We start from the raw sequence: 12955 nt of genomic DNA, 5'->3' as shown, positions 1-12955 counted from the left end.
TGGCCCATATGCAGCAGCCGCCACCGTGGCACTGGTGCCATGCTGCTTGGCCACAAAGCTCTGTGGCCGGTCACGGGAAGGCAGCACAGGATGTGGCAGTGCAGTGGCAGCCACTGTGTGTGAACCCCCCAGCCAGCCAGTGCATGTGCAGCTCTCAGAGAGGCACCCCTGCTCTCATCCCCTGGCCCTGCTCCTGGGAGCAGGCTAAGGTGGGGGTGCAGGGAGGCGCTGCAGTGTGCTGCCTGGGGCTGGCAGCATCTGGCATGTCCCCCACTCCCTCAGCCCCCAACCACCTCCCCGCCAGCCCTGCCCTACAACGCCTAAGTCCCTCTCACCTCTAAGCTCCAGGGGCGAAACGTGAGCCTGAGCCCAGCCATGGTTGACTCAGAGTCTCAGGCCCCGCCCTTTGCCCTCTCCCCCCACCCTCAGGGAGGGCTGGGGGATTCCCGCCATTTCTGCAATCAGTTCTTGCAAGCTGGAGCTGTGTCAGCCTGCAAGAGCTCTTCAAAAGCAGAGAATCCCCAGATTTCTCTGCTAAAAACAGGGCGGGGAATCCGTGGTTTCTCCAATAAAAACAGGGAGTCTGTGGTTTTCGCCGTTTTCCCATGGGAAATGGGAAACCCAGATCCCTGCTTATGAGTAAAATACCCTGAAAGCTGCTCTTGTATCCTGAAAACTCACCTCTCCTGGAAAGCTTGAAGTCCAACTATGTCCTCCTCTGGTTCTCCATTTTTGTAGAAATGGAGCCCAAGACCTTGAGGATCCTTCTTCTCAGCAGCAGTAAGGGAGAGTTCCACCACACCCTCATAGAAACGCACTTGAAATAAGGAAGAACAAAGAGTCCGGTTACATTAGTACTAAATCTATTGCAAACTACTGCACAATACTGTATTAAATAGTTCATGCTTCCCATTTTAGCTGTCAAGAGCTACCCCTTTGCTTCCTACACCCCCAATCCTGCAAAGACTTAAACAACATGCTTAATTAGTGGAATTATTCACATGCTTGAAGTTCTGTATTTTTGTGAAATGGAAATTTAAATAAAATTTGAATATTATAGGAGCTGCGTGCATATCTAAAACAATGGATTATTTTCCTCAGCCTGATACAATGACCCAGAAACAGCATGAAACACCACTTACAACTCCGTATGGCTATTTTAAAACACCATTTGGCAAGATCAAGTGATGATTGATGTTTTGTTCTCACCTTGCCTATACTGTGCACAGACATTAGCAAGGTCCACTTGATTACTGATCTTTTGGTACTCCTTCAGTGATTCTCTGAGCATTTTCTCTTTTTCCAGTTTGCTCTGAACCTGTCGGGACCGCTGAAGGAGTTCATTTGCCTGAAGAGAAATAATCGAACACTGATGTCATTCCATTAGGTCATGATAAGGACACCTATCATGGGTATTATGTTTGCAGTAACTCATTTTTAGTTAGCTTACAAATTTCAAAGCATAAATAAGACAGGATCTATTATCTCAGGCTTTATAAAAAGGTTTTAAAGTTTTTAAAAAAAGGTTAAAAGGGATATTTTAGGAAGACTACCTATACTGAGCAAATGAAAGACCTTTTTTTACCTGGTCTTGCTAGCTGACTGGGTTAATCTGTAGGGGTATATTTTGGATTAAAAAGTACATTATACCTTGGAACAGACTGCATCATCAGTGCTGTACAGAAGAGGACAGATGTCTTGTAAATGTGTACTGATGCCATCCACAGCAGCATTATCTCTGATGTAACAGTTGATGAGAGAGGCTATGAGTGCTCCAGTTAACTCTTTGTCTCTAATTACCAAGTCTTTGAAAGCAGTAATCTTCAAATGTTCTTGCAATTCCTGTAGGAAAAGAACTTTCCAGTAAATTACCAAAATTCTAACATTTCTGACCAGGACTTTTCCTATATTCAAAAACCTGTATAGACACGCCCTTTGTGTTTTTTCTTGTTCCTTCATAAAGCTGCTTTGAAGGTTATCTGCTTGGTATTTTTTACTACTAGAAAAACCTAGTCACCTAAATTTTCTATGCAGGCTCATTTGTACACCACAATTTTTACTATACATTTCCCAGAGTTTGTTTTGTAAATACTTTGTTCTTATTTTACAAGAACCAAAGTGAATATTAAATGCTGAGCAGAATTAAATGAGTCTAATATCAGTCAACAATATCTTGAATATGCCAATTACCTTGAGTTGTGACAGCATCACTTTGCATTAAATCTTATTTTGAGTACTTGCAATACCAAGAAAACAAATTTCTGAAAATCTCTGCACATTCTACATAGAATGTGAAGTATATTTAAAAGAATTAAACTAATACTACTTTTAATATATAGAAATGGTAAATTAAGTTCTGACTTGTTAAATACACTCAAATAAAAAAAAATATAAAATGATAGTTCATCCCATACCTTCTGAAGTTCACCTACAACAACATTGAACTGATGCTCACAGAGAAGTTTCCACAAAGCCAAAGCTTGGCAGGTTTTGCGAACAAGCTGCTGGATCCCTTGAAGTGAAGTCTTTTCAGTTAATTGTGCCTCTGCTGTAAAGTTGAACAGATTGTGTGTAGTTTACTATGAGGTACTACTACACCCGCCCTTGAGTTATGCTATTTTTAAATCATGTTTTTCTTTCTTCCATTGTTGTTTGTGTTTCTTTTCCTAACACTTCCCAAAACAAATACTTCTCTGTCAACGTTGAACTTAAACTATAAAGCACAAGACCTCTGAAAAAGTTAGTTCTAGAGATGCACAATGATTTTACATAAAAATACATGCCAGCTTCAAAATCTATCAGTCCAAAATGGTATGTACTTTTTATTGTTATTTTAAAGACTGCTTATGAGTTAATAAGAAAAGTATTAAACTAAAAATTCTGTCAATTGATAATCAGATTAACTGGCAGCATCCTTCAATGCCTAAAATCAAACTAATAGTGCTATATCAAGACCCATGCACCACAAGGATCTGTGCAATAATCATGTGCGCCAGGCTGAGAGAGGGGCCAATAGAGGAATTCTGGGCAAGCTGTTTGGGGCCCCATTCAGTGATGTTTGCCAGACATTTAAGGCTGATAAAGAAACAGGGCTCACTGGAAATGGGAAAGAAGTATGCAGCTCAGCTGTGGGAGTGAAGAGGAAGTTGAAATGTATGCAATATGGTGGCTCACCATGACTTGAAAAGGAGTCATTGCTGAAGGCAGCTGCACCTAATGGACATTACCAGATGTTTTATTTAGATAGGTTGGACCAACTTATCTTTGTGATATGTTCCCATCAGCTTGTTTGCTCCATATAGATCATGTACTTTATAGTCACACTCAGCGTTGGCTGCATTTAATCAGCTTGGGTTTACATTCTGGGCACATGCTTCATCCCCAAGACAACTGCACAGAAAAAGCTTCTCTCCATAAAAGCAAATCCAGAAACGCTGCGGCTGACAAGATACTGTATTTTTGTGTAGAAGGAGAAGCAAGAGATGAGCAATTGATACCACACCTAGAGTATCCTTTGGGCAATACTTTGCTCTTGTTTGCTTGTAGCTGCCTATTCTATATAAAGAGCTTTTATTTTATTCTTGCTTTCAACAGAAGAGCTATGAGACTAGTACCTGCATGCACAGCCTAAGGCTAATTACTTAGAGCTTCTCACCATGGAACTTCCTTTGGAGCTCTTGCTGAACTTGCTGAGAACTTCCACCATCAGGACGCATGAACCCCAGTAACCTCTGTTGCAAGTTAGCAGGCGTGCTAAAACTGTAATTGAAGAATACAAACTCTGAATATTTATTTAGAAAGAACCTAGAAAGCAGGCTTTTGAGTTTGAGTAGGTTCATTTAATTGAAGGGAAGGAGATATACTTCTTTTCCCCCGGCACCCACATTGGCCTCGTATAGACATTCAGTTACTCCTGGAGACGTTGCTGCTCTCCCAGGAGAAACCACAAGTGTGCAGATGTTCAGGCTTTTTCTCCCAGAGTAAAAATGCTTGCTTCAAGAGCAAAATAATAGGAATGACAAGGGTTAAAAGGAGAACTCTCCTGGGAGAGCAAAGATCTGTACATGCCAAAGTCCTCCAGAGAAGAGAGATTATGTTGCTTGCTGGACTCTGCTGCTTCAGCAGGGAGCAGAAAACGCCCTCTTACAATCCCTGCATTGTGCTGCAGAGAAACACAGGCTAATCATGGGTATTCTGGCCCAAGCCAACCAGGGCTACTCTTTGTACTGCTGCTATTTGTTGCCAAGCAAACTAAGGGAGACTGCAGAGCATGCTGAGATGTGTGCAACAAGGCACCCCATGGTCACACAGTGTCAGCACTGCAAGCTCTCCACTCTTCAGGGCTTCAGTATTTAAATATCTGTACACCCAGTTTTGGTCAAGTTTATTTACCAGGAGAAAAAACTTGGGAGAATGCTCCCAGATTATTTGAATGTGCCTATGCATCCATTGTTGTACAACGTTGTACAATACTGTTGTACATTGTTGTACAATATTATCTAGGAGTAGCAAAAAAACAAGCAAACAAACAACCCCTCCCCAAGGGTTTTATGTGCCCTTTGTAAATTAAGCATATTCAATAATACTACCTTGGGTTTCCAAGGGCTCCAACTGTTGCAAACTGTGAATTTCTATCCAGAAATTCCTGCAAACCCTTTAGTTCTTGGAGCACAGTTTCTAGTACATGGGATGGAACACTGCTTTCAACCTGCAAAAGAAGAAAAAAGGGGCTTCTTACAGGTCATCTTTTTGAAACCGTTGCAATTCTGAGCTGAAAGGCATGCATGAAACACGTACTGAAAAATAAATGATATTATAATATCATCAGTAGGTCAGCATAATGAGGATATTCAATTAGATTGTGAGGGGACTTAGTGCATCTGAAGCAGTGGTTCTCAACTTTTCTGTACTGACCAGGAGTCGGTACAATCCAGCACTCAGAAAAAATATTTTTATTATGATTAACAGCAAGTGCAAGCCAATGAAATGAGTCAGTGTGGAGCCCATGCCCTACATCAGGAGTCTGGTGAAAAGGCTACTAAAAATTGAAAAGGTGCCAATTTGTTTATAGTTAAAGCTGGAGGGGCCAGTAGAGGAGTTAAAAAAAAAAGACAAATGGCAAGGAAGCATTTACCATTCTCCTGTCCAGCTGTCAAGAGGAGAAATAGGAGGCATTAAATTACAGTGCGGGGTTTCTTTTCAAATACATGCACTAGGAGACTAAAGCCAATTTCTTTCCCTCTGAGATTTACATAGATTGAATAAAATATTGGATAACTGCCGCTACCAATTGAGGTAAAAATCAAATGATTAATTTAGAGGTAAAAGGTTTTACATCCCATTCCCAGTCTGCTAGGTACACTTAATACAATCAAGAGCCATTTACTATTCCTTTTAACATATCATTAGTAACAGAATCCAGTTTTTTTTCCTATTAGTTTACTGTGACCATGTTAAAGTGCTCAGGAAAAATAAAATATTTTTAAAAAAGGATTTAAAACACCACAGCCACTTACCGCAACAACTTCTCGATTGCCACTTTTGAAAACTCTCTCCACAACTATACTGCCATCCCAAATATTTCTGAAACAAGACAACATTGTGTTAAAAGGCAAATAAAAAAGTATCTTTAGAAAAAATGTTTTTCTAAACTGTTTCTTAATGCATTCTGCCAGAGTTTATGAATAAAGACCCTCCTCACTTCCTCAATCCAACCCAAGAATGCAACCACTGTCCGTGTCATAAGTACATATAGACAATTAAAGTTCAGTTTCCATTTATTTCTGTTCTAATCAGATATTCTGTAATGATATTCTCTAATAGATGGTCTCAAATGTGCTAGCACAGGGGTGGGCAAAATATTGCCTGCGGGCCAGATTTGGTCCACTAAGCACATTCACCTGGCCCATGGCACCCACCAACAAATTGTGCCCTGCCCAGCCCTTTTGCCTATGAAGGTGGGAGTGAGGCAGCCACATGTACAAACAGCCACAAACATACCCTATTGTGCCTCACTCCCACACTCATGAGGAGAAGTGCTTGCCCTGGTTACTGTGCACCTTATGCGTGGGGCTGCTGCTGCTGCAGCCCCCAGGGACCTGCTCTGCTTCCCTAGTCTCCTGCTGGCTCTAGGCAGTAGGTAGGGAAGTAGTGGGAGAGGAGCTGCAGTTGGGTGGGAGCACGGAGCTGGGGCTGGCAGCAGTGTGGAGCCAGGGTGGGCAGTGTGTGGGGGTGAGGGAAGGTGAGGGAGGGGCATGGGGACCCCCCACTCTCTCCCAATGGTGCACAGCCTCTGTGCTCCCTGCCACTCACATGTAGCCACCACACTCACGCAGCATGGGAGGGAAGCCCCACGTGTTGGAGCTGGCTGCTTTCCCCATCAGGGCTGTGCAGCACCAAAGAGAAGCCTCAGGAGCTACAGCCAGCTGACTTCCTCACCCCAGGTGAAGGTGCCAGAGACTTCCCTCCCCTGCAGCGCAGCCCTGGCAGGGAAGGCAGCTGGCTTCAGCATGCAGGGCTTCCCTCCTCTACCTGGCAAGTGCAGGCTGCGTGAGTGGCAGTGAATGCTGGCGATACAGACCGCCCAGCGGAGGCTGCGCCCCTCACTGTGATTTGCAACTTTGCCCAGAGCCATGCCCCACCGGGCACCAGTGCCCTGAGTGCCCCCCACCTGCTGATATAACACAACCCCCCAGACATAAACAACCCCCCAACATACCCTATGCCCCCCTCACTGCCACACCCCCTCACAAACCCTCCACACACCATATACCCACCCACAAACCCCACTACACATGCACCCACCCACTCCCACACACCCACCATACACCCCCCAATAAAGAAAACTCAAAAATAAATTCTTAGTCATTATGCAATCACCTCTATATACACTATGAAAACACTAATCATGACAAAAACATTTCATAATAAAATCAAAATATGTTATAGTAGGTGTTTGACTTTTAGTGTATGATTTGTTTCTTTTCTGGTTCTAAGATGCCAGTCACCCCCAGGGCGAAGCTTGCATGGTCACGGAGCCACCAGGGGCATCACTGACACCCCAGGGGATCCCGCCCTGCAAACTAGTATCGAACGTGGTATTTTAAAATATTTTCTCCAAGGATGTTGTTTTATCCAAGGATCCTAGCAGCTAGTGATTCAATCATCCTCTGAAGTGCTTGGGATACTTGTTTCCTAAGAACCTGATTCAAGTAAAGGAAATGCAGCTTCTTACAGGGTTAGAATCTAGGAAAAGCATTTGTAAGGTTGTCTCTACAGACAGCCGATTGCTGAATTAAGACCTAAATTGTTTTTTGCCCTGCCTATTCATAGAATGTATTAGCAGAGCTGTGAAGGGAACATGGTGGGATATTATATAAGGAGCAAAGGAAACAGATGGAGGACTTAAGGGAGAAAGCATGATTAAGAAAAACCCAACACCCTAGCTGCTCCCTCTAATTCATGTGATGGCATACACAGAAGATACAGCTATAAGTGTGGAAGAGGAAAGGAGGCCAATAGATTGGCCTCACATTGTAATGGTTAATAAGAAACCTGACTGATTACACCAGTATGCTGGAATTTACCTTATATCAGTCACATAATATGTGTGATTTAACTAGAACATATCCAGTATCAGAAAGCAAATATTAATCATGTTATGGATGTAATGACTATGAAAGTAATCAAATGAAAGAATATATCTTTCACAAATAACTCACCCTATAATGCGAGCGAAGTATATGCAGATGCCATTGTGTTTTCCAGAAAACACTATTTCTGGGCCCATCATACCACTAATAGATGCACCAACCTGAGACATGGAATTCCCTGAAGCAAACATAGGGGTTGACATACTGGGAGGCTGCAAACCTGGGATAAAGACACACACATGACTTCAACTACTTTTGATATAAACAAAAAAAATCAAGTCGAGAAAATACCAAAAGATCTAGTCTAGTAAAATAAAATTAAAAAAAACCTACCTTGTGCTGGTGTTGACAGAAAGCTTGGATATAGACTATCGGCAGGTATAGGGGAACCTAGGAAAGAAACAACAAATGAACAATATATGAATTTATTATACTTTCAAAAATGTGTTAGGAAAATATTAAACGTTACCAGTTCAAACATTCAACTTGGGGAACACCAGAATTCAAGATTACCTATGTAACCGTAACTAGGCTTCCTTCTGTGAATGCATTATGACATGGTTTTTAATTACATACTTTTATTTCTACAGGACTCAACTCATTCAGGGCAAGGGGTAGATGATGCGCTCTGAATGGTTAGCTACGAGACCTGAACCTGTTCAGCTTCCACAAGAGAAGGCTGAGATGGGATCTGGTGGCCGTCTATAAACTGTTCAAGGGAGACCAGCGGGCAATGGGAGAGTCCCTGTTCCCCCGAGCACTACTGGGAGTAACAAGGAATAACAGTCGTAAGTTGACAGAGTGAATTCAGGCTACATATCAGGAGGCACTACTTCACAGTCAGGGCGGCTAGGAGCTGGAACCAACTTCCAAGGGAAGTGGTGCTCACTCCTACCCTGGGGGTCTTCAAAAGGAGGCTAGATAGACACCTTGCTGGGGTCATTTGACCCCAGCATTCTTTCCTGCCCATGGCAGGGGGTCAGACTTGACGATATGCTCAGGTCCCTTCCGACCCTAGCAACTATGAACTAAGAAACTATGAAAACTAAGAAACTTTTCTACTATGAAACTAAGCATTTTTGTATTCTTGTCTTTTCTTGGTAGACTGCATACCTTACTTATAGCATACCATCCTACATAATTAATACAGAATTAATGACCTTGTAAGCTTTTCTATGCGATTGCTAGCACCTGTGTTCTTCTAATTCTGCCCCTAATGTGCACTCCCACAGTGTGTTCACTGTAGTAACCTGTATCTTTACAAAAAAAATAAAGATGTTACCTTCAACAATACCTCTCTGAAGACAGCAGATTTCACTCCCATTTTATACATGAGAAATGAGGTGAACATGAAAGCCAACACCTCAAGAATAACATGCATTTGTGAGCACCCAATTTAAGATGGCCAGAGCCTGAATTTTCAGAGTACATTGTATTACATGGCATTTGCTACGTTCAGAGCAGAACTTTCATTGTCTTCAGTTGAAGTTACAAATGTTCAGCATTTCTGTGACTCAGGACCCAAAGCACCTAAAATTGAGTACCCAGAAAAGGATGAAAACATTTACCCAGGAAAACAATTGCAGTATCAAGGCCGAGCAAGAAACAGAAACTGAATCTCCAGTGTGACATTTAACTGCTTCAATCACAAGACCATTCTGGCAGAGTTTCAGCCTGCAAGGGGCTGCTTGGGGCTGGGGGGAGTGGGAGGAGGGTGATCAGGCAGGGGGTGCCATGTGCATGTGCATGGCAGTCAGGCAGGGTGGAGCACAGCCCCGCAGCTCCCTGCAGGTAAGTCTATGGGGGGTGGGGGCATGTGTCCCTTTAAATTTGTGCACCCACAATAGGCATGGGGCTGCAGTCTGACTGGGCCAACGCCGGCACGGGGCTGTGGATTGGGAATGAGGGGCACCAGCAGGGCCAGGGGGCCATTTTTTACTTAAACTATTTACTGGGTCAGGACTGGCCACTGAGGTTTACAAATGGGTCCTGGTACAAAAAAGGTTGAGAACCACTGCCTTAGAGAACTATAAGAAAAGTCAAGTCTAGTTTAGCAATATAATCATAGCTCCTTGTTAAATCACTGTAATTCACAGAATCATAGAAAATTAGGGCTGGGAGGAACCTCAAGGTGTCATCTAGTCCAACCACCTGCCCGAGGCAGGATCATCCCTACTAAAATCATCCCATATAAATCCATTGTTTAACCTCTTAGCAAAACTACACAGTAAGCCCTGACACAATTATTAGGACCCCCTGAGCACAGCATGAACATGGCTAGGATGGGTAAAAATTAGGGTCCTTTTGGATGAAAGTATTATAGATGGTTACATTAAAACTTTCATAAACAGATATGAACAATATTTAACACACTCTACCCTAATTAGCAGCAAGCGCAAAGGTGAGGGAGGAGACCAATTCTAATTTTCTGGAAGCACTACAATGAATGAAAACTATGCACTGAGGACTGAAGAGAAGTGAAGATGCATGGAGTTGTGAAAATGCATCAACAGTAAGGGGGGGAAAAAAATCACCAGCATGCTACTTACTGCCAGAAACCGGAGAGCCCAAGATAGGTCCTACGTTGCTTGGAGGAGGTAAAGCTGATGGAAATCGCATTTGTGCTTCTCTGCCATACCTAAAGTTTGTAGACAAAAATTGATCTCTACGCATGTCATACATAGACCATTTAGTTTTGAGGCCTTACTTCATTAGAAGTAGGCTAAAACAGAAATAAATACATTTTTTGTTTCTTGGAACTGAAACAGTGACATATTTCCAGCAAAAGTGTTTGAGATTGCATTTCAGTGTGGGGTAATAATTCTGTATTTGATTTTGTGACTAATGAGATAAAAAACAGATTAGTTATTACAGACAAAAATTAGCTGTGTTCTCAACTTTTTTAGAGTCAAGTAACCCCCTGGAAAATGCCAGTTCCTAGGTTTCATTCATTTTTTTAATATAAAAAAATATGGCATAATTATTATTCTGTTGCAATGACCACAGGAAAACAACAACAGGTCAGAATGGTTTTGACACTATGGATTTCTATTGGAAATCTATTGGTTTATCTTGTGAACCATGTTTACACACTCACATAACTCTAACGTTTTGTGGCACCCTGTAGCACCCCTGAAAGGATCACATCCTGGTTGAGAATAACTGAATTAGAAAACTGTTCCAAATTGTTTTATTTCTTGATCTATATCGTTAGGTAACAGCATGTTTGGGTGTCATGCAGAGGTTGATAACATAAAAATCAAGAGAAAAAATGTTTAGCACTCATTTCTAAGTAGGGGCTAGTCTACACAGGAAAATTAATAGAATTAAAGACAGAATATGGATTTACGGAAGAAAATTAAGCTAATTTGGAAACAGGCTGTGCACACAGAAAACAGATCAGGAGTAATTATTTTGAAATAACTCCCTATGCGTATAAGACATAGGTAAACAGATACCGGTTGCGTTCCAATTATATGTGCTATCAAGTTTCTTGAACAGCTTACATAAATTTAAGATAATACTTAGGCACAGAAAAGAACTCAAATAATTCCTTCCCAGCTGTTGTGAAAACCCAGGACAGTCCCCAAACTGACAAACTCACCGGAAAAAGGCTCGGGTAGCCCAGGCAGATACTTCTCTATCACAAGCAGCAGTAGAGCAGGCAAGAATAAGGCAAGTAGCACAGGCCTGGTCTTCCTGGAGACAATAATGCTTTCTATCAGTGTGATGATTTAGACCACATTACTAAGAAATTATGTTTCCTCCTCACAAAATAGTCAAGGCTCCTTTTGCCTCTTTTCAGCTCAACAGCAAGGAAAGAAAGTTTTTTTTAATTAAGAAGAAAAGAGTCAAGCACAAAAAGAGATCTTGCTGTAGCAGGTAAAGTGATCCATGAAAGCTTACCACATATTTTTCATTCTTTCAAGCCTAAACAACAAGTACCGGTAGGCGAAATATATGGAAATTGTTTTACAGGTATGGATAAGATAGATCATGCTTGCAGGAACATGCAAACCTATAAGGTTATTGTTAAGAAAGAGAAATCTGTGTAATTTAAATATTTACCCTTCATATACGTTAAAGACAAAAGATTAAATAGATCACTAAAACGTCTTACCTTAATTCTCATTAAATTCCATTAAAGATTTAATATTAGTTATACCAGGAGTTTGCAACTCCTAGCATGGGTGCCAGAACCTGGCACGTGAAGGCATTTTGCTTGGCATGTGGGCCTTGAGGCAGATGGTGGGGAAGAGGTTAGGGCTGCATTGCCACAAGGATCAGGCCCCTTGTGGCTCCCTTGCCTTCTGCTACCAACACCTTACAAGTCAAGGTTGCGGATGTTTTCGGCACTCTGCCCAAAAATATTGCCGACCCCTGAGTTATACCATGAAATACAAATTAAGGACTAAGTGTGTCTGTGTGCAAATATAACAATCATACATTTCTATTTCTAGCTTGTTCATTACATACCTTCTAATAAAAAAATTGTAGATTCTATGCATTTGCAGCCACTGAAGAAAACAGTTTTTCTCTGAAAAGCTGAACTCCTAGGATAATAATACCCCCCTCCCTCCTTAGTTAACCTTCTAAACTAAGTAGCGCATTCCAAATTCCCGTCATAGTTCCATGTTTGTCATTTAAAGGAAACAATCACAGGGAACACAATATTAGACTTCCATTTCTGGACCTTATAAATATGGTTAATTATCTTCTCTTATTACTCTATCCTGTTTGCTCAACAAACAAAGCAGCATTCGGTTGGCCTAAACACTGTAGCTCCAGCTCTTGGCAAGATGGAAATTTTTTTTAGATCCTCAGATGATATGGCAGGGAGTGCTACACAAGCACTTAGATACACAAGTTAAATAGGGCTGCACGAAGCTTTGATAGCTGATTTGATTCAGAGGAGATTTGGCCCTATTCGGGGACCAAATCTGCGAATCCAAATTGAATCAGGAGACCAAGTAAAAGCTCTGAATCAATTTGAAACATCCAAATCGATTCGGAAAAGATTTGGTCGATTGGGAGATTTGGCCACAGACTAAACAGGGAGCTGACAGCTGCCTCCAGCTGGTAAGTCTTTTGGGGGTGGGGGAGGGAAGGGGGGGATTGGGGTTGGCACAAGTTGCCCAACTAGGGTAGGGGGGTGCATTACTCAGGGAGAGGGACAGGGGTGGGGCATGGGATGCGGGTGCGGCAGAACTGGAAGTGGGGATTCATGTAGGGCGGGGGGTGGGATGCAGGCATGGCTTGCTCCAGGTGGAAGGAGGCAAGTGGCAGCAGGGGAGAGGTCCAGC

At 42.2% G+C, this 12955-nt stretch overlaps 1 protein-coding gene across 1 annotated transcript in view; it reads right to left on the bottom strand.

The window, feature by feature from the left end:
• NUP155 (nucleoporin 155) overlaps nt 1-12955 on the bottom strand; it is a 61235-nt gene that overhangs the window by 14133 nt on the left and 34147 nt on the right. Inside the window, exons 15-25 of the mRNA XM_025195291.1 lie at nt 11257-11351; nt 10202-10290; nt 7986-8042; nt 7722-7872; nt 5517-5583; nt 4590-4708; nt 3656-3759; nt 2415-2548; nt 1651-1842; nt 1210-1348; nt 682-817 (exon numbers count right to left, since the gene is read on the bottom strand). Coding sequence (XP_025051076.1) covers nt 682-817; nt 1210-1348; nt 1651-1842; nt 2415-2548; nt 3656-3759; nt 4590-4708; nt 5517-5583; nt 7722-7872; nt 7986-8042; nt 10202-10290; nt 11257-11351 — 1283 coding nt within the window. The remainder of the gene's footprint in view (nt 1-681; nt 818-1209; nt 1349-1650; nt 1843-2414; nt 2549-3655; nt 3760-4589; nt 4709-5516; nt 5584-7721; nt 7873-7985; nt 8043-10201; nt 10291-11256; nt 11352-12955) is intronic.

Source organism: Alligator sinensis, unplaced genomic scaffold, assembly GCF_000455745.1.
Source record: "Alligator sinensis unplaced genomic scaffold, ASM45574v1 scaffold1835_1, whole genome shotgun sequence".
In the NCBI taxonomy this organism is placed as follows: domain Eukaryota; kingdom Metazoa; phylum Chordata; order Crocodylia; family Alligatoridae; genus Alligator; species Alligator sinensis.
This window is presented reverse-complemented; position numbering and strand designations above follow the sequence as displayed.